The sequence below is a fragment of the Acomys russatus genome, chromosome 12 (genome assembly GCF_903995435.1).
Source record: "Acomys russatus chromosome 12, mAcoRus1.1, whole genome shotgun sequence".
Lineage (NCBI taxonomy): Eukaryota > Metazoa > Chordata > Mammalia > Rodentia > Muridae > Acomys > Acomys russatus.
Window position 1 is genome coordinate 59,535,976 of NC_067148.1, and position 24,802 is coordinate 59,560,777.

The window sequence follows — 24,802 nt, forward strand, 5'->3', positions numbered from 1 at the left end:
TGGGAGAGCCTGGAGGGTCACGAGCAGCAAGGTTCCCGCCGCCCACAGTCGGAACTACAAGCGCGCCCTGCCAGTTTCCGGACGACGATGGGCGGTCCCTTGGCGGAAGTTTAGATATCTGGGTCTCGGAGCTGTTGTATCAGCTGGAATTGTAGTTTTGGGGATTGGCGGCCTTTTCTGAGTTTCAGTTTTCCCCTAGCCGTCACAGTGCCTCCTCAGCTCACATCTCGACGAGGGAACCAAAATTAGAGTTATTACCAGGATTCCCTCGTCACCAATCGCAGTCCCCAGGATGTGTTGTGGTTCAGACACTGAGCAGCTGTTCTCGGGGATTCGTCTCATTTAGTCCCCCAAACTAATGGCAATAGAACATAAACGTGATGACGTTGGTCGGGCGTTGTGGGGAGGCAGGGGATCTCTTTGAGTTAGAGGCCAGTCTGGTCTACATAGTGAGTTCCAGAACAGCCAGAGCAACATAGTAAGACACTATCTTAAAAACAAAACAAAATAAAACAACAACAACAACAACAAAAAACCCAGACAAACAAATAACTTTGAGGCTCATTGAAATCAAATAACTTAGCATGAAAATGGGACACACCTTTAATACCAGTACTGGAAGTAGAGATGGTCAGATCTCTGATTCGGTTGAATTTGAGACTACCCTGGTCTACATGGCAGTTCCAGGCCAACCAAGGATACATAATGAGACCTCAAACAAAACAAAACAAAACAACAACAACAAAAAACAAACACACAAAAACTAGTTCACAGTTGCACAGGAATTTTGACGACTGTAAATTCTATTATTATTAACTGTGCTTTTAACTTATTTCCTCTTTTATGCCCTCCTAAGGTTTCTACTACATTATAATTAAATAAGCTATATCTGGAACTGCAAACCATACACACACACACACACACACACACACACACACACACACACACACACACACTTTTTTGAGGCAGAATTTCTCTGTGTAGCCATAGCTGCCCCAGAACAAGAGATGTGCCTGCCTCTGCCTCCCAAGAGCTGGGATTATGGGTGTGCACCACTACCACCCAGCTACAAAACATATTTTAAATGAAGATAAAGAGGCTCTGAAAAACCTAGTTGATTGATTAAACAAGCAGGGTGAGCGAATTGATGACGAAGCTATAATATAAATGCAGGTTTATTGGAAGCTGCAAGGGAGGGGGAAGCGAAGGGGGAGTGTGTGCTGGGGGTGGGCGGGAAGGGAAGGAGAGAGGGTGGGAATGTGGGGAAAAAACGGGGGCCCTGGAACCAAAGTGTCTGGTTTATATGTGAATCTCTGTGAGAGGGGAAGCCACGCCCCTAGGTAGAGGGCAGGGCAGACCATGCCAGCCATGCCCTGCAGCAGGACCTAACACTAGTTACTGGAGTGTGGCTTAAGATTATAGATCTAGACTTTTAGTCTTAAAGTTCTGAGCTAGCAAACTAGCTAGTTTTAGTTTTGCTCCTGTGGGTTCTCAACCTGTGGGTCAAAACCCCATGTCAGATGTTTACGTTATGATTCATAACAGTAGCAAAATTACTGTTATGAAGTAGCAACAAATTAATTTTATGGCCAGGGGTCGCTACATTATGAGGGGACAGTATTAAAAGGTCTCAGCCTTAGGAAGCTGAGAACTGCTAGAGTCTAGACCTTTAATCTTGAAGTTCTGACTGTGCGCTTCCAATGCACTGCTCGCCTGCACTTGCTTTGGCTGGAGCAGTCTTTTAATCCTTTTTAAAAAATATTTAATTTAATTTAACTTATGTGCATTGGTGTGAGGGTGTCAGATCTTGGAGTTACAGACAGTTGTGGGCTGCCATGTCGGTGCTGGGAATTGAACCTGGGTCCTTTGGAAGAGCAGGTAGTGCTCTTCACCACTGAGCCATCTCTTTAGCCCCAGTCTGACAGCTATTAACTAGCAGGGATCAGAGCAATGGGATGACTTCCTGTGGCAAATGTGGCTTGAAAACAATTCTCTGGTCCTCTCTACATAGGTTTATGCCATTTCAAATGGTGAACTCTTTTGACTGTCCTTTGGCATGACGGACACTCACCTGGATGTAAGGATTTAGCGACTTGAATACTTGGACAGCGTGGACTAGAGCCTCGGTTCAAGGCCGAAACAGGACCATGGAGGTCACTGGGAGAAAGGAGGGTGACCCTGGGAATCCAGAGAAGCCACTCTAAAGGCATCTTTGGCTAAGTTGGCTGAAGAGTTTGAAAGACCAACTCAGAAATTAAAAGGCATTTAAAGTATTGCATTTTCCCTTAGAGGTGCTATATACATGCCCTCCTTGTAGGTTTGCATATCAAACGTTTGTGTGCACAAAGTACATTGTTATTGAAGTATAGAACATTAAGAACTGGCTCCGATTCTTTATTCTCATTTTTTTTTTTAAGAGAATGTCTGTGGTGCACCATTTGCCCCATGGGTGGTTACTGGATCATCTTTCTTTCATTAACAACGTAAACTATCAGCTTGACCAGCATCAAGAACCTTGCTGTAGGAGAAACAAGCCCACTTCTCCTGTCTCCCCGGACTCTCTTGAGCTGGGTCCCACGCCTCCTTTGGGAGCTCCCGCTACATGCTCTGCCTCTGATGCTGCTGCTGTGCCAGCCAACGAGGACGGAGGAAGCCGTGAAATGATCACCCAAAAATACGTTTTCCGATCTGAGCTATTCAGTGTCAGCAAACCTCACATAACTTCAGCTGTTCACAGAGGATGCCAGCAAAGTAAGAAAAAGGACAATCCAGTGGCTGGCGGCCAACAAGACATCTCCATTTCTGTTGGGAAGGTAGGAAGTTTTAAGCTTTTTATTTTTTTAAATGAAACAAAAATTTCATTCCAGTATCTCAAACATCTTTTCATTTTCTAAATGTAAAGGAGAATTAATAATGCAGAAGGAGAATGCACATGGAGAACATTGTGGGCTGTCCTCCAGCTCGCTGTGTGACTGGGGACAGCAAACTTCCAACCCCCTGCACCACCTCCCAAGTGCTGGCCTATAAGCACGCGCCGTCACCGTTAATTTCATACCCTAACACTCTGCCTTTCTAGAACAGCACACAGAATATTTCAAAAAGTAAGCAGAGTCAGGGGAGATGGCTCAGCAGGTTCTGAGTTTGGTCACAAGAGCCCCCTTGTGGAACTGCCTGCCAGAAGTTGTCCTCCAACATCCAAATGGGCGCCGTGGCTTGCACTCCTCCCCACAATGCACATCGAATGAATAAATACCTAAATGTTAAAAGAAATCAATGTAAGCAATGGGCTCAGAAGTAAATTATCTGTAAAAGAAACAAAACTCCTTTTGTATAGAACTGTGTTGAAACACAGTCCAAGAATTCTAAGTGCTTGTGAGAAACGAGTCTTGTGACCTGAGTTTCTTCAAAAACATGGAATTGTTCTTGGAGTTGATGTCCTTCCCGGGCGTAGATAGGAGTGAGTTTACTTCAGATTACTCGTCACAACTGGCTGTTGTTAGTTATTTACGTGTCTCTATGGAATAACGTGCTTTTGCCACAGCTGGCTTTTCCCCTCCTGTGGCTTGCCCTGGTGATTGTACATGCCACTCGTGTGACTCTTTGGCTATTGTATGACACTGTGATGTGCGTCTTTTGTCTGCTCCACTCTCCCAGGCCTCACTGCCGTCAAGAGTGGTAAGCAGTAGTGAATGTTTTTACACCTGTTCTGCTTTAAACTTTTGAATGCAGAATTCCCAAGTAGTCAGTGGGCTTTTGGGGAATTTTTAAAAGCCTTTTGGGAATAGGTTCATATAATAAAAGTTTGAGAAAAGGTATTTTTGAAAAGTTTCCTAATGATAAAAATAGGAAAGGTACTACAGAATATGCATATTTATAAGGTACTTGTGTCTGAGTATATACTTTGGGGCAGTTTTCCAAAAGTTTGAGTCTGCTACAGTGGAACACAGCTGTAGCTCCAGCACTTGGCAGTAGAGGCAGGAAGATCAGGAGTTCAAGGCCATCCTAGGCTGCATAGTGAGTTAGTTCATGGTCTGTTTGTGATCTATGAGATCTTCTCCCCCCCAAAACAAAACAAACTCCCAATATAACACCTCTCTACAAAAAGAAAAAAAAAGAAAAAAAGAAAAAGAAAAAAGAAAAAGAAAAAAGAAAACAAAAGCCACTTGAGCATGGTAAACAGGATTAAATGGTGGGCGTAGGGTTTCTCCTTCCCCCATGTTGCCCCTTGTCCCTAGGCATTGAACTGAGGTCCTCAGGCTCGGCAGTGAGCACCTCAGTGTGTGTGTGAGTCTTTTGGATGTGTCTCATGAGCCCAGAGGTGATTGTACAGACGCCATGTTGTCTCGCTAGAGACTGGAATGGATGTTTGTTCATCTAGCAAAGGTGAATTTTCCATAGTGATGAAACACGGTGAGCACAGGGCCTGTCGGAGACGCCCGCAGTGCAGTCGGAAGTGCATGGTTTCTTCCTGCACACACTCTTCCTTCTCAGCCAGTGTGTACTGACTCAGCTGCATATGAAGCGTAGAAAAGCAAGGCTCAGGCATATTACAGTGACTAACTCAGACCACAGGCATTTGCTCTAGCTTGGCCAGAGGCTGTTTGTCTGTCTGTAATGAGACAGGGCTTACTGTAGTTCAGGCTGTCTTGGAACTCACTGTGTAGACCAGGCTGTATTATTTTATTTTTTTGATTTTTTGAAATAGGGTTTCTCTGTGTAGCCTAGCTGTCTTGGAACTCTCTCTGTAGACGGACGGCGCTGGCCTCCAACTCACAGAGATCTGCCAGACTCTGCCTCCTAAGTGCTGGTATTAAAGGCTTGGGCAGCCACCACCTCCACTACCACCCTTCTCGATCAAGCTGTTTTTTTAAAATTAATGTATTCACTTTATATCCTGATTGTATCCCCTCCCTCCTCTCCTCCCAGTCCTACTCTCCCTCCCTCTTCCCTTCCCTCCTCCTCTATTCTTCAGAAAAAATGAACGTTCCCCCTCTCGTCCCCCCAGCTCATCAAGTCCCATGAACTCACATCTTCTTCCCCTGTGGCTTGGAGAGGCAGAGGGGGAAGTAATGAGAAAGCAGCAACAGAGTCCATGTCAGAGACAGCCCCACTGCCCTCACTAGGGGGCCCACATGAGGCCTGCTGCCCATCGGCTACATCTGTGTCAGGGGCCTAGGTCCAGTCCGCGCATGGTCCTTGGTTGGTGCTTCAGTCTCCACAGGCCTCTGAGGGCCCTGGTCAGTTGGCTCTGTTGGTCTTGTGAAGCCCTGTCACCTGCAGGGCCTCCTGTCCTTCCACCCACTGCAACCACTGCAACCACTCCCACTGCCTGTCCTGTTTCCCTTCTGGGTGAGATTAAGCATCCTCCCTTGGGTCTTCCTTGTTACTTATCTTCTTTGGGTGTGTGCATTGTAGTATGGTTATCCTGTAGCATATGGCTAAGATCTGCTTATAAGTGAGTACATATACCACGTGTGTCTTTCTGGTCTGGGTTGCCTCATTCAGGATGATCTTTTCAAGCAGCAGGTGGACGGAACTTGAACTTGCGGTCTGCCCCTGCCTCTGAGTGCTGCGACGGTAGGCACATGCCACCATGCCTGACAGTGTTCTCATGAGCACGTGTAATGAATGCTGTCATTAGAAAGTTTACTGTATCTCTGATATGCTAATAAGATTACCTACTTAGCCCAATCTTACATCCTTTCATGTGATTAGCCAGTGACGGCACTTTAGCCTGTTGAGAATCGGATCCTGTGTTAACTGCAGGCAAACAATTGAGAAGGAAGTTGCAGCCCTCTGTGTTCCTGATCTCATGTCCTCTGTTGTGTGGTATAGTCACGTACAGAGTACTGTTGGGAATGTGGTTTCTCTGTAACCCCTGGGTCAATTCTAAAGGCCTTTAGACATTGCTATTTATTTATTTCTTTATTTGTTGTGTGTAGATGCACACAGATGTGCCATGGTGTACATCTATCTGGAGGTCAGAGAACAGTTTTCAGGAGTCACCTTTGTCCTCGTTCATTTGTGGTCCTGAAATTGAACATAGGTGGTTGGGTTTGGCAGTGACATTTTGCCAGCCCTCTAAGTGACAGGTTTCTCTGTGTACCAACTCTGGCTGTCCTGGAACTTGCTTTATAGACAAGCCTGGCCTTCAGTTCACAGAGATTGGCCTGCCTCTGTCTCCTGAGTAGTTGTGTGCCACCACTGCCCAGCTAAATACCTTAAAAAAAAAAAAAAGATTTATTTATTTATTATATACACAGTGTTTTTGTCTGCATGTATGTCTGTGCACCAGAAGAGGGCACCAGATCCCATTATAGATGGTTGTGAGCCACCATGTGGTTGCTGGGAATTGAACTCAGGACCTCTAAATACCTTTTAAAATATGGAGTTTTTTTTTTTTTTTTTTAAGGCAGTCTCGCTATGCTGCTAGGCCAGCTTTGAACATGAGCCCCCTGCATTTTAGATGCTTGGATTAGAGCTGAATAGCATCATTCCTGGCACTGGGCGCGCTCTCTTTTTCTCTTCTTTCTTTCATTTGTTCGTGTTTGAGCAGGGTGCAGGTAGCCCAGGCTGCCCTGGAATCCACTGTGTGGCAGGGGATAACCTCGAGCCCCTCCTGTCCCTGCCTTTCATTTCCTGATATGGCAGCCTTGAGAGGCTATTCCTGGCTTTGAGATTTTCTTTCTTTCTTTCTTTCTTTCTTTCTTTCTTTCTTTCTTTCTCTTTCTTTCTTTCTTTCTTTCTTTCTCTTTCTTTCTTTCTTTCTTTCAAAATAATTTTAGTGGTTGGTTGCATATGCATGTGCTGCCTATCTGGATCTCTGGGTGCTGGGAACCAAGCTGGGCCTTTTGTAGGAGCAGCCAGTGCTCTTAGCCATTGCTTCTTCCCTCCAGCCCTGCACTTCCTTTGGCAGCCTGTAGATGGCTCACTCCAGCCCTGCACTTCCTTCGGCAGCCTGTAGATGGCTCACTCCAGCCCTGCACTTCCTTTGGCAGCCTGTAGATGGCTCACTCCAGCCCTGCACTTCCTTTGGCAGCCTGTAGATGGCTCACTCCAGCCCTGCACTTCCTTTGGCAGCCTGTAGATGGCTCACTCCAGCCCTGCACTTCCTTTGGCAGCCTGTAGATGGCTCACGTTCAGAAATGAAGAAATTGAGAGTAGTTGTGCCATGTGCGTATGAACTGGTAGGTAACTCTGGCAACGTCTTATAAAGAGTCACGGGTCTCCTGTTCCATGGGAACTAGTACTCTTTACGTTGATTTTGATCTTAGTGGAATTGTTACCTGTAAAAAATAGATTCAATATTTAAAAACGCAGTACAAAAATTAAATCTAACAAGTTTCAAAATGTCAACTTTGTGGTAAACTAAAACATTTCTTTTTTGTCACCCTCTCTTTAGAAGCGTAAAAGGTGTATTGCTTTCAATCAAGGTGAACTGGATGCCATGGAGCACCATACAAAGGTGGGTCTAAGATATTTATTGATCATGTGGGAGAGGAGTGTGAAGTGTCGTAAAAGTGAACAAAGTAACTAAGGCTGTATCGTAGAAGTAAAGCAGTTGTTTTGTCAGGATTAGGATTTATTAGTGGTTTACTGTTTCCTGGAAATGAACAGTGTAAGCAGTCTTTATTAACACTATACAGGCTTCTGTTAGTTTAAGTAGTTGATGTGATCTTGTGCTATTGGTTAAGTTCACTGAGGATATTTCAGTGTTTTTGCGTTTGTAGTGCTGGGTAGGAGGGACCAGTGCTGGGTGGGAGGGACCAGTGATGGTGGGAGGGACCAGTGCTGGGTGGGAGGGACCAGTGCTGGTAGGAGGGACCACTGATGGTGGGAGGGACCAGTGCTGGGTGGGAGGGACCAGTGATGATGGGAGGGACCAGTGATGGTAGGAGGGACCAGTGATGGTGGGAGGGACCAGTGCTGGGTGGAAGGGACCAGTGATGATGGGAGGGACCAGTGCTGGGTTGGGGGACCAGTGCTGGGTGGGAGGGACCAGTGCTGGGTGGGAGGGACCAGTGATGGTGGGAGGGACCAGTGATGGTGGGGAGGAGCGGGGAGAGTAGAATAAGGCCTTTTAGACGTGAGAACAGCATGGTACGGCACTTTTGTAGAGTCACATTTGCAAAAAATTCATAGACTGAGTTAGAACTTTTAAAAAGTCTGCCCAATTGTGGAGAACCCCTAAGGACCACACCCTAAGATGGCGCCTGGCCCGTCGCCAGAGCTGCCTCTGTTGAAAACAAACAGGTCCTTATTTGGATATAGCCCACTGCCTGCGGTAGCTCCGCCTTCGTGGACCTATGAGGATACGAGACGTGGTGTGAATTGATTGGATGATGGTATGCTTTATTATTGTGTGTCGGGTGTGGTTCGGGGGAGTTGCTTGCATGAAGAGCTTGAATAAACTGCTCGGAGAAGAACTTGGTGGTTGCGTCTTTCTTGCTGGCCGAGCGAGATGCGACACCCAATATTTTTTTTTCATATTAGAAATGATGTGAGGATGAAATATATGACGTGACAAATTATGACAATAATGCTGACAGTTTATAGAAGGAAAAAATCCATTAAAAACAAGAAAACTTGCAAAAGATTCACCATGTGAGCAACTAACTATAGCAGCAGGTGGTGGGGTGCAGCATAGGGCCAGCGCCCATGGCCACATGCGATGTCTCCTACCATGATTGTTGGCTCTGTTTCTTAACAATTAGACTTTATTATACAACCCAACTATCCTATACAAGAGGGGGAAAGGGTTAAAGGGAAACAAGAATAAACCTTCCGGTGTCTGTTCCACGGGATGGATCCCCAGCGTGCTCCAAAAGATGTAGCCTTCTCTTCTCTCCTCCGCCGGCATCTCTCTTGGGGGTGCAGTGGCGGGCCTGGGTCAGGATCCCTCCCCTCATCGATGTTTGATTAGAAACACAATAGCCCGGCTGGAGTCCCTGGCTCTGCTTCCTGAATTTCAGACCCAGGATGGTGCTATTCGGTCTATCCGTGGTGTTTCCAAGCCCGCCAAGATTGCTTTCACCTGGGACAAGGCTTACAATCCTTCCCACATATGATGAATTGATGATTTTTAAAAATTAATTATTTTTACATATGAGTGCTCTATTTGCATGTACACCTGCAGGCCAGAAGAGGCCATCAGATCCCTGTGTAGATGGTTGTGAGCCACCCTGTGGTTGCTGGGAATTGAACTCAGGCACTCTGGAAGAGCAGACAGTCCTCTTAACCTCTGAGCTGTCTCTCATTTTAGTTTAATTAGAAAATCATGAGGTTCATTGTGACCTTTCTGACATGCGCATGAGTGTACTTAGTTCGTATTCCACCCCCACTGCCTTTCTCGCCCTTTTTACCCCTTCTTGCTAGTTTCTCCTCCCTCCAAGTAGTCCCCTTCGTCCTTCATGCTGCGCGTACACACACACACACACACACACACACACACACACAGACACAGACACACATACACAGACACACACACACACATACACACGGAGTTAAATGATGATGTGCATATATGTTGTCAGGTCTCCATTCTGCATGAGAGAAAGCATGCATTTTTTTTTGCTCCCCTTCCCCAGGTACTTCTACTTGGGTTAAACATTTGACAGGTGTTGTCAGATCACTGCTTTAGAAGTCGTGGGATAGTTAGATTATATATTGAACTCCTTTCCCCCCAGAAGCCACCATCCTGTTTTTTATAGCTGCTGTATCTTTTATATTTCTACCAACAGTGCATAAAGGCTCCAGTTTTTTCACTAAAACGTTCTATTTTGATTTGTAATTGCCATTCTAATGGGTATGAATACAATCTTGTTGTGATTCCATGTGTATTAATATTTTATATTTTTACTTTCATTGTGAGAAAAACATTTCCTAATCTCTCCTATAATTTTGTCTTTGACCTGTATGAATTATTTAGAAGAAAACTATTTCATTTGCATCTGGGGTTGTTGATTTCCAACTTATGTCTTTTGGAGTATAAAAATATATTCTAGTTCTCTTAAGTTAATTGGGCTTTGTTTCTTTGCCCAGTGTATGAACTGTCCTTGAGATTGTACCGTGTGGTGCTGAAAAGGACATACGTTGTGTAATTCCTGGGTACAGTGCTCCTATGTGTAGTATCGAGAACTTCAGTGTCTGCACAGTTTTGTGTCAATTGTTCTACCCTGATTGAGTAAATCTAAAAGATGATTTAGAACAGTGTTTATGGTCAGTATTTCTCCCATACTGGAAGATGTGAAATGTGACTCCCCGCAGTCCTGTGAAGAAATGAGAAGGCTGAGACCTTTGGAAGTGAGCAGGTTAGCTTACTGTGACATTTCATAGATGCTGGCAGGAGATTTGTAGTGTCTGGGCCAGGACAAAGGACTGTGGTTCCCGCCCAGGGAAAAGCATGTGCTGTGTGTCCATAGCGGCCCTTTGGGCCCCACAGAGTGTTGTGCGGCTTCACGCTGCAGAGCATACTGGTGGCCATTTTTCTTAGCACCACATCTACATCTCTGACAGAAACAACCCAAACAAGGACAAGCTATTTTTGCCTCAAGGGTTCAGCATTTCGTATGCATGGACTGATTGTCATGCTATGTACTAGTGAGTTGGTGTGGTGTGTTTCATTGTGTGGTGTGTTTCATTGTGTGGAGTTCAGAAGTAAGCTCTTAATGCTTTACAGTCTTATTATAGCACAAGACTACGCTAAGCTTAGTAACAGTGGATTTGAACATATTAAGATATTCAAAGCACAGTAGAAATTTAGTTATTCAGAAGATAACGTATCTGTGTGCCATGTGTGTGCTTCATGCTCTTGGAGGCCAGAAGCATATGATAGGTCTCCTGGGACTGGGCTGACAGCTGGCTGTGAGCAGCTGTGTGGGGCTGAGAACTGAACCCAGGCCCTCTGCAGGAGCAGCCAGTGCTCTGAACTGCAGGGCCGTCTCTAACCCCTGGCAAATGATCTTAACACCAGTATTATTTTAATGTACTTTAAACAATTTTTTTTTAACAGATCAGAGAGCTGATTTTGGATGGATCTTCACAGTTAATCCAAGAAGGTCTCAAAAGTGGTTTCCTTTATCCACTTGTTGAAAAACAGGATGGAAGTAGTGGACGCACCACTTTACCGCTTGATGCCTGCAATTTGTCAGAAATCTGTGAGATGGCAAAGCACTTGCCTTTGAATGAAATGGAGCTTCAGACGCTGCAGCTGATGGACGATGATATGTCTATTTCAGAGCTGGATTTATCCTCACAGGTCATTGAAAACAACTCCAGCTTTTCTAAAATGATTACTTTAATGGGACAGAAATACCTGTTGCCACCAAAAAGCAGCTTTCTTTTGTCTGACGTTTCTTGTATGCAGCCCCTTCTTAACTGTAAGTAGCATCTGTATCTGTTTCAGAAAAGAATTTTTCTCCTGTTTCAGAAGTTAGGAGTGCGAACGTAGGATGCAAGTTCAGTTTTAAAGTGCTGATTCTGCACTGTTGTTTACTTGTTAAGTAAACCAGGCTAGCAGTGAACGTGCTGCCCGTCCCAGGATGGCCTAAGTGCCTCGGTCACCCCAGGATGGCCTCCATGCCTCGGTTCTGCCTGAGCTGCCCAGGTTCTAGGGTTCCAGGTTCAGAACTCAGAGTTAGTGTCTTTGCGTAAATGTCTTTTGTTGTATTCCATTGTATTTGTGTCTACAATGAAAGTGGGCTGGGGCTGTAGCTCAGCTATATACAGCTTGCTGAGCATGTCCAAGGCCCTAGGGTCAAAAAACAGTACTGTACTTTTGAAATGTATTAATTTCTTATTATCACTATGTACATCTGTAATGTGTGCAGAGGTCAGAGGACAGTTGTGGAATCTGTTTTCCTCCTATGTGGGTTCTAGAGATCCAGCCCAGATCAGCAGGCTTGGTGACTTTACCTGAAAAGCTTCTTGCTGGTCCCTCTTTAAAATGTTTTGCCTTAATTACATTCGTGTGTGTGTATGTGTGTGTGTGTGTGTGTGTGTTTGAATGTGTATCTGTGTATGAATGAGTGTGTGAGTGTGCATGTATCTGTGTATCTGTGTGTGTTTGTGTATTTATCTCTGTGTGTGTGCCTTTCTTTTGGAGAGCATGTTTAGTTTTGTTTTTGAAGAGTTCTGCAGATGTAGCCTTGCTGATGAACACGTGGGTTCTATGCTGCCCTCAGTTCCTGTGTTTACTCTTAAGCTCGTCACACTCAGAGGGCATTTCTGAAATTGTGCCTTTGGTTTCAGGTAATAAGACATTTGATGTAATTGTCATCGATCCACCATGGGAGAATAAATCGGTTAAAAGAAGTAACAGGTAAGTGAGAATGACTCTGTTGGAACCGCAGAGCTGTGCGCAGTCTCTGTTGGAACCGCAGAGCTGTGCGCAGTCTGTCCTGGACGCACGGCAGCAGCCACTACCAGCTCTCATCAAAAAACTAATGTCCTTAGGTCTAGATACTTGAACGGGAGCTAATCTGTGTGTGTGCGCATGTGCATGAGTGTGTGTGTATACATGTGTGTACATGTGCATGTAGTGATATATGTTGTATTAGTTATATATAGCCTATATCTTAGCGACATATAATGTATAATAAAATATATAACTGATATATATGATATATATAAATAACAGTATCTGCAGCTGTCACTGAGGCCTTCTTTCCCGTCACACTTTGAAACTTAGCTATGCGCCATACTTGTAGTTTTTAACCATGTGCTGGCAGTTGCTTCATCTAGTTCATCCTGTATTTGTTTGTATTTTAAGTTTATGTCATCTCATAGGATAAGCTCGGTTAGATACTAGGATGGTACTTACTTTTTATAACATCTTTTTTGTTTGTTATTTTTTGTTGTTGTTGTTTTGGTTTCTTGAGACAGGGTTTCTCTGTGTAGCTTTGGCTGTTGTGGACTCGCTTTGTGGACCAGGCTGGCCCTGAACTCACAGCAATCTCCCTGCCTCTGCCTCCCTGAGCGCTGGGTTACAGACGTGCGGCACCAGGCCTGGTTCTCTCTTGGGTTCTTGATGCCTCTGCACCTAGCTTCCCCTGTACTTGTAATGAGCGCTGGGCTACATTTCTTCCCACCTTTCAGTTTACCAGATACAGCAATTCCTGTTTTGTTGTAAACTTAGACTGAAGTTTGTCCTCTCAACAGTTATCTTCAGCTTTCTTGGGAATGTGTTTATAAGGTGTGTAGTAGCTTTCTTTTTAAGTTATAAGAGTTGTGCAAATAATTCATATCTCTGAGTGTGTGTGTGTGTGTGTGTGTGTGTCATACATTTCCCTGTAGAGACGATGTGTTGGTGTAGTTAAAGTATAGAGAGGAGAGAGGAGATAGCTTGGTTGAAGAGACTTGGTGGCTTTCATTTTATCTAAAGAATAGACAACTTCGTCTTCCAGGAGAAATAATGGGCAAAAGACCTGAACAGTGGTGAAGATTTTGTCGTATTTAACCATGGGTAAATAAAAGAGTCCATGATTACTTTGAGAACTTGAGAATAGACTGAAAGTTTCAGTGGTCTAATTATTTTCCTTTGTATGAAGAGGCTGACATACACTCTGGCACTGGTATGTGTGAGTATACTTCAGCGATGGAGTGTGCACTTGGCACTCACAGGGCCTTGGGTTCAGTCCTTACTGTGCACGTGCATACACGCACATGCATACATGCACATAGGCACATGCACATACGCACATGCACATAGGCACATAGGCACATGCACATACGCACATGCACACGCGGCACTCGTGAAGGGTGACAGGCCCAGCTTATGTCGTTCGAGTGGGGTACTGGAGGGTGAGTGCAGTTGTTTTAAATGAAAAGCCCAAATTGTTCCATTTTACCAATAAAGACTCAGGAGCCAGATGCTGCAGTGAAAACCTGTGAGCTCAGAGAGGCAGAGAAAACACCCAGCTGACCTTCCTACTCAGCTCACTTCCCCATGGAAAAGGCCCCAAGGGCTCACTAGCTCAGCTGAAGCCCAGGAGGAAAAGGCCAAACACCCCAAGGCCAACGGCTTGCCAGCTCAAAGCTCAAAAATCCCCCAAAGCCAAAGGCCAAGGAGCTGAGGAGCTGAAGAGCTAAAAAGCCCAAGAGCTAAAGGGCAAACAAGCTCCTTCCACTTCCGCACACTGCTTTAAACACCCGCCAACTCAAAGTCCCTCCTACTCTTTAATCCCTGTCAGCTGGATTCTTGCTCTGCCTCTTGACCTAGGGTTAACTTTATTAAATCCTGTGTACAGGAAGGTCTTAGATGAAAGGTGTGTGTTAGGGCTCAACTACACCAAACAAAAGCCAGGTTTTTACAGCTCTCGATCTCAGGGATCCCAACGGGATCACACACCCTGCAAGGTGTAGCTGTTTGTACGGACAGGCGACTAACAGTTGTGAGCACATCATACGGGCTGTGCTTTAAGGTGGCTCCGGCTGGTGTTAAGGCGTTTCTTGTTGAGTTAGAGGGATCTCCGGGCGTCAGCACCCGGAATACTGAGACCGAGGAAGCTTTGGGGCTAGCGTGGTGGACAACGTACTTATTAAAGGGAATGGGAGGTTTTCCAAAGTTGATAGTCTAAAAGCAATAATGGGAACACTAGAATGCCGACACCTCGTTCCAGTTGTATGTGGAATGTTGGAGAAACAGTTGATTGGTTTGGATATTTGTAGAGCAAGTTATGCGTTCTAGCCAAACAGATTTCCCTTGTTAGTGGCCGGGAGCCTTAAGACAGTGTGGGCCTTTTAAGATGAGAGCGTGAGGACTTGAGAGCCCCGTGAACTGGTTGAACAGGAGCAGGGGTGGACAGGGCCTTCAAGCTGCAGGGGGAAGGTGACGTTGCACGCGGTGATAGGTGATCTGGGGTCAGCAATGTGTGCAAGACTTGGGGCTCACAGTGGGGCAGGTAGGCTCAACGGAGGCTTTTTGCATGCCTGGTCTCACAGCCAGTGCTTCCTCGGGCAAAGCTCACTGTGATGGAGCATCTGAGAACACATGATGACGGAATTCAGACAGTACTTGTTTAATTCTGAATGGGAGAGAAAGCATGTTGGATGTGGGGAAATTGCCAAAATGTAAATCATGAAAGTAATTTTAAAAAACCATACAGCCTGGCAATTTAAACCTAGTAAAATAGAAAAATCTGTGCATGTGTAAGTGTCGATGAGTCCACCAGGTGTCAGTGTGGCTCCGTGTTTGTTTAGCCACACAGCAGCGGCTCCAGGGTGACTGTGTGTTTAGCCACACAGCAGCGGCTCCAGGACCTTTGCATTTGCTGGGTCTTTCCTTGCTTTTGATTGTTTCTTGGAATGAATTTTCTCATACTGTTGCTGTTCGTTTTTAGGTACAGTTGTTTATCACCACAGCAGATAAAGCGAATGCCTGTCCCTAAGCTGGCTGCTGCCGACTGTCTTGTTGCTACGTGGGTGACCAACAGGCAGAAGCACCTGTGTTTCGTGAAGGAGGAGCTCTATCCTTCGTGGTCTGTGGAAGTCATTGCAGAGTGGTACTGGGTGAAAGTGAGTCCAGAATCAGCACGTTTGTTAACTCAGGGTCACACTCTGCTCACGGGGAGACGCCAGCTGTTCTTGCACATCTGTGTCACAGCTACCTCGTTACTGATGAGAACTGTCCATGCTTTGTACCTGAACACCCGTCTTCCTGTTCTCAAGGCTTTAGTCTGGTTATCCTACATCTCTGTAGTAGGGTCCCTAACTGCTGGCTTTAGGAAATCGAGGAGAGATTATAAAGAGCTCTAGTTTATTAAAAAATTGTTTGTGCTTGTGTGTGTTCTTTGTGTGTGCATGCCTGTTTCTCTGTGTGTGCACCCATCCGTGTGATTATCTGTAGTTTAATGAACAAGCAAGAAGTCTGGGCCTGTCCTACCTCCATTGTCTTTTCCATACTCCAGCAATCTCACTGTCCTTGCATTATCCATCTGTTTTTCCTGTTTATGGGGATTAGGGCAGAGACTAGCAAGACCACTGTGGAGAATGAGAAGATATGGGGAACAAGACCCTTTTGTTTTCTGTCCCCCCCACCGCTCACCCCCGCCCTTGAGACAGAGTCTCCTGTAATCCACGCTGCCCTGAACTTACTGTCTAGCTGAGGATGACCTGGAACCTTTGTAACCATGTTTGGCGACCTTTTAGGCTCTCGTTCAGCTTCTCCCTCTGTTTGTCGGTCTCTGTCTCTGTCTCTCTGTCTCTGTTTTTCTCTCTCTGTCTCTCTCTCTGTCTCTGTCTGTCTCTGTCTCTCTCTCTCTGTCTGTCTCTCTGTCTCTGTTTTTCTCTCTCTGTCTCTGTCTCTCTCTGTCTCTGTCTTTCTCTCTGTCTGTCTGTCTCTCTCTGTCTCTGTTTTTCTCTCTCTGTCTCTGTCTCTCTCTGTCTCTGTCTCTCTCTCTGTCTCTGTCTCTCTCTATGTCTCTCTGTCTCTTTCTCTGTCTCTCTCTGTCTCTCTCTCTCTCTGTCTGTCTCTGTCTCTCTCTCTGTTTTTTAAGACAGGGTTTCTCTTTGTAACCTTGGCTCTTTGTAGACCAGGCTGGCCTGGAACGCACATCGATCCACCTGCCTATGCCCAACTTCTCAGTCTCTGTTGTATTTTATTTTGGAGAGAGGATTCTGCTAAATCGCCAGGCTGGAATTTACTTTTCTACCTCATCACCTCCGCACTTTCTTCCTTACTGAACTGTGTCCCTGACGTGGTGCCATCTTCACTCTGAAGGCTTTGTTGTAACTGCTTAGTCACATAGGTAGTAGTCGGTGAATGTTGTTTGGTAAATTAATGACTGAATTAATGATGGTTTTCAGGAACAAGTGATCATAAAAATTAGAGATTGTTTATGTGTGAGATGACCATAAAATATATTTAAAATATCCATGTTATGTTTATTAAAAAAGATTCCTTAAAGCTACATTGTCCAGTATGGCAGCTGCTGTGACACATAGCTCTCCCAGATTTGACTTGCGCCCTTCAGACAGAGAGGCACTGTTGAGTAGTAAACATGTGTTGGACTTGAAGACCCACTACTGAGGAAAGAATGTCGTGTATCACCTTTTAAAATTGATTGCGTGTGGGAATTACGTTTCAGACATGCTAGATTAAATGCAATTAAAGGTAATTACCTTGCATTCCTTTTTTTTTTTTTTTACTTCTTTCTAATGCTATTACTAGAGAATTTAAAATTATATATGTGGCCTGTATTTGTGCCTCATATACTATTTTTTTATTGGACAGTACTAGCCTGGAGGTTTAATAACTTCTCTTTTTGGTGGAAATTGTATAATGATGGAAAAAAAATGGCTTTCCTTGCTTCATTCCTTTCAGATCACAAATTCAGGAGAGTTCGTGTTTCCATTGGATTCTCCACACAAAAAGCCTTATGAATGTCTTGTGCTGGGTAGAGTTCGAGAAAAAAATGCTTTAGCATTAAGGTAAGAAAAGTGATTTTTCAAAATTGTATAAATAGAGTCTTTAAAAAGTAACACAGTCATCACTGATTTTCCTCAATTTTTATACTTTTGAAATCTGAAAATGTCCCAGAGCTGAAGTTTAAGATATAAAATACATTAAAATTTATATTATCTTTTTTGTTTCGTCAAGAGTATAGTTAATATAAAAAATTATGTTCTAAAAAAAGTTTGAATTTTTAAATTGATTTCCATCATTGATTCTATCTTTAAATTAATTTATTAATAGAATTAATTGCTATTTGAAAGTTGAAAAGAAATCAATGCAACTGTAGCATACAATTGGAAAATTATCCTCTAAGTAATAGTTTGTTGTTCTGTTTAATTAGGAGCGCAGATGTGAAAGTGTCCCCTGTCCCAGATCGGAGGCTGATTGTCAGTGTGCCCTGTGCTCTTCACTCACACAAGCCGCCTCTTGCTGGTACGTGTCCGAAACATAACTTTGCAAATATTGGAAGGATTGAGCTTAGTATTTGGATGTTCTGTAGACTTGTGAATTAGATGTTTAATATTCTGATGTAGAGAATCCCAGTCAGAACTCAGGAAGTAGAGCACAGGGCATGTTATATGACCTCAGGGCTTCCTCGCTGTCTTTGTCCCTCCAGTAGTGGCCTCAGCAGGTGAAGGCTCTTAGGGCCTCCGAGGATAGAGGTTGCCGAGTGACCTTGTTTTGCCCTCAGGTTTAGGATTCAGAGCCAGCAAATTCCTTCCTTGTTTTAAAACCAGGAACCAGCATAAGAGAAGCGATGTCCAGGATTCCCTGAATGGTGACGTATTTCTTCTGAGCAGGCTACTGTTTTGCAACATGGGGAAGACAGGTGCTGAGGCTGCAGGTCCCTCAAGCTGGCGTGCTCACTGTTACACTCCTCATTCACTAACTGAGAGGCCAGGGCTAGCGGCGAGTGTTGGCTTTGGGCCTTGGCTCACATGTGTGTGAGTCTTGGCTTTGCTGCTCCAGCCTGTTCCCCAAGTTGGCCACCTTGCCACCCGCATCCCAGGAGCGAGTAATGACATCTGATACTGCAGAGCAGTGAGGACTGCTAACATCACTTACAATATATTTAAAAGTCAGTCATGGAATCCTTGAGCATGAATCTGATAGTCCAGGGTTATTGTGTAGATAATGTCTTAAGGAAGAGATTTTATTAATTTCATCATTACTACTTAAAAATGAAGGCAAATCTAAAACAAACAAAACCACCAAACAACAGAACTTCTATAAGCAGCTACTCAAGAAAACTATGGTTCACTTGTCATTTTTACTTGTCCAGACTATAATTCATGAATTAATGTTATATTAAAAATGTATTGGTTTGGTCTAAGCTAATAAAAGACACAGAGTCTGAAGTGTACTGCTTCACGGCTGCCAGCACAATGCTGGGCAGAATCTAACCTACTACAAATCTTCTGCTAAACTACGGTAAACAAACTACTCTAAACGGATACATAACACATAAACCCCAAGCATTTGCTGCTAAGATGCTCCTCCAGCCGTTCTCCCCTTCCCTTCTCCACAGTCCACAGTTTCTCTCCTCCCAACTGACAATCCTCCTTGCTCTCCTCCAGGAGGTCCCGCCTTCCACTCCCTGTCCTTATGCCCAGCTGATTGGTTAAACAGTGCTTTATTGACAGTTGTTACACCCACTCAGCATTCCTCCACAAATTAGGAAAAGAAAATGTAAGAAAATAAACTTAGGGGAGCTGGGGAGATGGCTCAGCAGGTAAGAGTGCTTGGGAATTCAAGTCTCCAGCATTCATGTAAAAAGACAGACCTGGCTATGTGCCTGTAACCCCCTCATTAGGGGCAGAGACAGCGCATCACAGCTCACTGGCCAGCCAGTCTAGCCAGATGGTGCACTTTTAGTTAGTGAGACCCTGTCTGAAGGGAAGAAAGCCGCGCCATGGTGAGGACACTTACTGTGACCTTAGCAAGTGCACTCTGGTATTAAGTGCTCTGTACTTGTACCACCCTATACACACAGATACACCTATACACACACAGATACACCTATACACACATAGATACACCTATACACACAGATACACCACACCTATACACAGATACACCTATACACACACAGATACACCACACCTATACACACAGATACACCTATACACACAGATACACCTATACACACACAGACACACCACACCTATACACACAGATACCCCTATACACATAGATACACCTATACACACACAGATGCACCTATACACACATAGATACACCTATACACACAGATACACCACACCTATACACAGATACACCTATACACACACAGACACACCACACCTATACACACAGATACACCTATACACACACAGACACACCACACCTATACACACAGATACACCTATACACACACAGACACACCACACCTATACACACAGATACACCTATACACACAGATACACCTATACACACACAGACACACCACACCTATACACACAGATACCCCTATACACACAGATACACCTATACACACAGATACACCTATACACACACAGACACACCACACCTATACACACAGATACACCTATACACACAGATACACCTATACACACAGATACACCTATACACACACAGACACACCACACCTATACACACAGATACACCTATACACACAGATACACCTATACACACACAGACACACCACACCTATACACACAGATACACCTATACACCAGATACACCACACTATACACACACAATACACATACACACAGATACACCTATACACACAGATACACCCTATAAACACACAGATACACCTATACACACGATACACCTATACACACAGATACCCTATACACACACAGATACACCTATACACACACAGATACACCTATACACAGATACACCTATACACACACAGACACACCACACCTATACACACAGATACACCTATACACACAGATACACCACACCTATACACACACAGATACACCTATACACACAGATACACCTATACACACAGATACACCTATACACACACAGATACACCTATACACACACAGATACACCTATACACACAGATACACCTATACACACAGATACACCTATACACACAGATACACCTATACACACAGATACACCTATACACACAGATACACCTATACACACACAGATACACCTATACACACACAGATACACCTATACACACAGATACACCTATACACACACAGATACACCTATACACACACAGATACACCTATACACACACAGATACACCTATACACACAGATACACCTATACACACAGATACACCTATACACACAGATACACCTATACACACACAGATACACCTATACACACAGATACACCTATACACACACAGATACACCTATACACACAGATACACCTATACACACAGATACACCTATACACACAGATACACCTATACACACAGATACACCTATACACACAGATACACCTATACACAACAGATACACCTATACACACAGATACACCTATACACACAGATACACCTATACACACACAGATACACCTATACACAGATACACCTATACACACACAGATACACCACACCTATACACACAGACACCCATAGACAACACCACACCTATATACACAGATACACCATACCTATACACACCTAGACACACACAAATAGACCTACATCTACACACACAGACACCCATAAACACACCATACCTATATACACACAGACACACACACATAGACACACCACACCTGTACACACAGATACACATAGATACATCACACCTAGACACACAGGCACACACATACACACCACAAACAAATGAAGTGTGCTCAGGATCCTTGTTACTTTGCATAACATTACAAGGGAGCCCTTATAGTACCTTTAACTTGAGAAATACTCATATGTGTTTGACCATTTGGCTGAGAAGGATTCTCTGACACCTCACATTTGGGACTGTGTAAATGCTAACCTGTTAGTTTGTGGCCTGGATGAAAGTGAGCTTTACTACTCCTTGAGAAAAAAAGTTTACTTAACACCAGTTGTACTTTAAGGAGATCTAACTTGTATACTTGACTTTTGTTTATTATACTGTGTGTACCAGAGCTTAATGCATAAGCCATTTGCTTTAAGGTTTATGGTTTGCTATAAAACATTTACAAGAAAACCTAAGTACTCAAGCCTTTTATTCTGAAATAATTTTAAATCTGTTTGTCATTTCATTTGAAATAGGAAAAAAACCCCTTTGTTTAAAAATTATTAAGATAAAAGATTTAAAGACAGTGACTTAAAATTAGTCCTGCCCTGACTACTCTATAAAGTGCAGTGTGGCTGAATTGCCAGTAGAGAGCAGCACAAACACATTTTAGACTTGAGAATGTATAATCAAGACTGAACAGAAAAGCTGGGTAACTCAGTGTAGTTAGTCTTCAGGCTTTGCTCAGGAAATAATGCACAGGACAACTTGGGGCACTTCTGTTTTGAGTCCATGTTGGTTTAGTGTCTGTATCTTAGCTATAGAGAGGCACAAGGTGAAGCCACTAGAAAGTAACGTAAAGACTCCTCTGTGCAGTTTACAGTGAGTCACAGCTCTAGGGCCTTGCATGAAACATGGTCTGTACACAGTACTTAGAGCCTTTTCCTGGCAGTCTTACTAAACTGTTTTATGTTTATACTCAAGACATGCTTCGAAACCTCAAGATATATATTTTATTAAATTATAAATCATAAATATTATTTATAAATATTTTAACATATAAACATAAAAAGTGTTTAAATTGTATTTTTATACATATATTTTATACATATATTTTTATATGTATAGGTGTTTTGCTTGCATGTTGTCTGTACACCTTATATGTCCCAGATGCCTGCACAGGCCAGAGGAGGGCATTGGACCCCCGGGAACTAGAGTTACAGATGTAGAACCTCCATGTGGTGCCAGGAACTAAAATCTTGCTCTTCTGTAAGAGCAGCAAGTGTTTATTCTGTTTTGTTCTGTCTCCTTTATTGAAAAGGACGCTTTCTTCAGACAGCACAACCAACCGTCGTCTCCTCCCAGTTCTTCCCCATCCCTCTCCCCTCCAGATCCACTCCCTTTCCATTTCTCATCTGAAAAGAACAGGCCTACAACAGATAACAACCAAATAAGACAAAATAAAATGCAATAAGATGAAGCAAAAACTATCGTATCAAAGCTGGACTAGGCAACCCAACAGGAGGAAAACAGCCCCAGGAACAGGCAAGAGTCAGAGGCCCACGTTCTCAGTGTCGGCGCTTGCTCCTAACCACAGAGCCGTCTCTCCAGTCCCATCATTAAGAGAACATCTTTGTGGCAAAAGACCGAGGAACCTAAGTAAAACCATGCTCTTACATCACCCCACCACAGACCATATTAATTTTTAGAAAATAGAGAGAGGTTCAAGATTTCCCCAGGTCTCAAGGGATATTTTTCCATTTCAAGTTGTCCGGTGTTTAATTCCATACTTATGAAAGTAGAGTCTTTTATACTGAAACTTATCAAAGTCTAAATTTGAGTTAGTTCAATTGTTTCTCTTTGATTTTTTCAATATTACTTTTTATTTATTATAATTTATTCACATTACATCCTGATTATTATCCCTTCACTTATATCTTCCTGTTCCCACCCTCCCTCCCTCTTCCACCCTCTTCCCCTTCCCTAGACCTCGGACAGAAGGCAACTTCGTCTCCCACCATATGACCACAGCCTATCAGGTCTCATCCAGATAGCCTGCTTCCCCTTCCTGTGTGCCTGCTGGGCCTCCTCACCAAGGAGCGGTGATCAAATTGGGAGCACCAGTGTTCATGTCAGAGGCAGTCCCCACTCTCCCCACAACTGTGGAGAATGCGCTGTCCGTCGGCTAGATCTGGACAGAGGGTCTGGGTTCTCTGCATATGTAGTCCTCGGTTGGTTCTTGATGGCCTCTCTATGGGGCTCCTGACCCCTCCAGGTCCTTCCATTCCCCCACTCTTCCACACCCCTCCCAGGCCGCTCTCCTGAGTCCAGTTGCTAGTCCTACCGTCTGCCCCTATTTTCTTTGATTTTTGATAAGTAAGACTATTACTCTTGGACAAAGAACATCCTGACATTCAGTGTTTTTAATAATCATATAATAATTTTGTTGACTGTTGAGCGCTTCATATGATGTGTTTTGATCACACTGGCTTCCTCTCCCCCATTTCCTCCCAGACCCACTGCTGTACTGTTTCAACTTTTACAATTATTAGCTCCTAAATCTTCCCCCCCTAGGTTGGAAGTGAGGTCAGAGGTGGACTGCTTGCCTAGCATGAGCGGGGGCCTGGCCTGGATCCTTACCTCCCAAGGCAAAAAGAACACCTGAAGAGGCCTTGCTTGCCATTCTTAGAATTTGATAGGCTTCTTCTAAGGCCAACCTAACATAGCGACTGTGAGCCGTGTACTGCTTGGTAAAGTACTTTTTCTTGGAACTATTTTTAAATCCAGTTCCTATTATGAGGTTAGTATAGCAGCCAGAACATGATCAGGGCTAGAATGATTTAGTCCTTTGTGCTTTAAGTGAGCAGGTGCTTTTAAACCAGTTTCCACGGTCTTCCTTTCTCTCAGGCAGTGCGCTCCACAGTTACTGATCTTTTGTCCTGCAGTAGTTATGACTATGTAGACTTGGCTCTGTAACTGAAATAGCATGGTGGGACTTAGGCAGAGAGCTGCAGTGTGACGAAGGGACTAGGTGAGTCCTTCCAGGTTCCAGCTGCAGGGCTGTCGCTGCCACTTTCCAGGACTTCCGTCTGTGTACAGCTCTGTGTTGGCTCTGTTTCTTAATAATTAAACTTTATTATACAACCCAACTAGCTTACACAAGAAGGAAAAAAGGTTAAAGGGACAAAAGAGTGAACCTTCCGGTATCCGTTCCACGGGACGGGTCCTTAGGTGTCTCTCTGGCCCGCGTGCTGGCCCAGCCGGTCCGCTGCTCCACACGCATTCCAGCCCGGGCTGAACTTGTTGTTCTCTCCTCCGCACCTGCCTGAGTCACATGGGAAGGGCGGTCTCCTTTTCCTGTTGAGGGTCAATTAGAAAAACAATAGTCCAGGTGGGGTTCCCAGGTCTGCTTCCTGAATTCCAGGCCCAGGATGGCTCCACTCAGTCTGTCACAAGGTATTCATGGGGTACCCTAAGGGTAAAGCCCGCCTAGATTGCTTCCACCTGTGACAAAGCTTAATCTTTCCCACACATCCCACTTCTCTTTTAAAAAAGAATTAAGAACTATATACACACATACACATATATACATAATCATTAGGTATCAAGTACATAACCAAGTCCTTTTATACTTGTTAACCCGAGAGAAAGTATTCCACTATCCTACCAAAGAGAGTCC

The 24,802-nt window shown here is 44.1% G+C and overlaps 1 protein-coding gene across 1 annotated transcript in view; it reads left to right on the plus strand.

Annotated features, from left to right (window-relative positions):
• Positions 1-2,420: 2,420 nt before the first annotated feature.
• Mettl4 (methyltransferase 4, N6-adenosine) overlaps positions 2,421-24,802 on the plus strand; it is a 30,470-nt gene continuing 8,088 nt past the window's right edge. The window contains exons 1-7 of the mRNA XM_051154499.1: positions 2,421-2,813; positions 7,403-7,465; positions 11,012-11,378; positions 12,250-12,319; positions 15,339-15,513; positions 17,321-17,427; positions 17,793-17,884. Coding sequence (XP_051010456.1) covers positions 2,421-2,813; positions 7,403-7,465; positions 11,012-11,378; positions 12,250-12,319; positions 15,339-15,513; positions 17,321-17,427; positions 17,793-17,884 — 1,267 coding nt within the window. The remainder of the gene's footprint in view (positions 2,814-7,402; positions 7,466-11,011; positions 11,379-12,249; positions 12,320-15,338; positions 15,514-17,320; positions 17,428-17,792; positions 17,885-24,802) is intronic.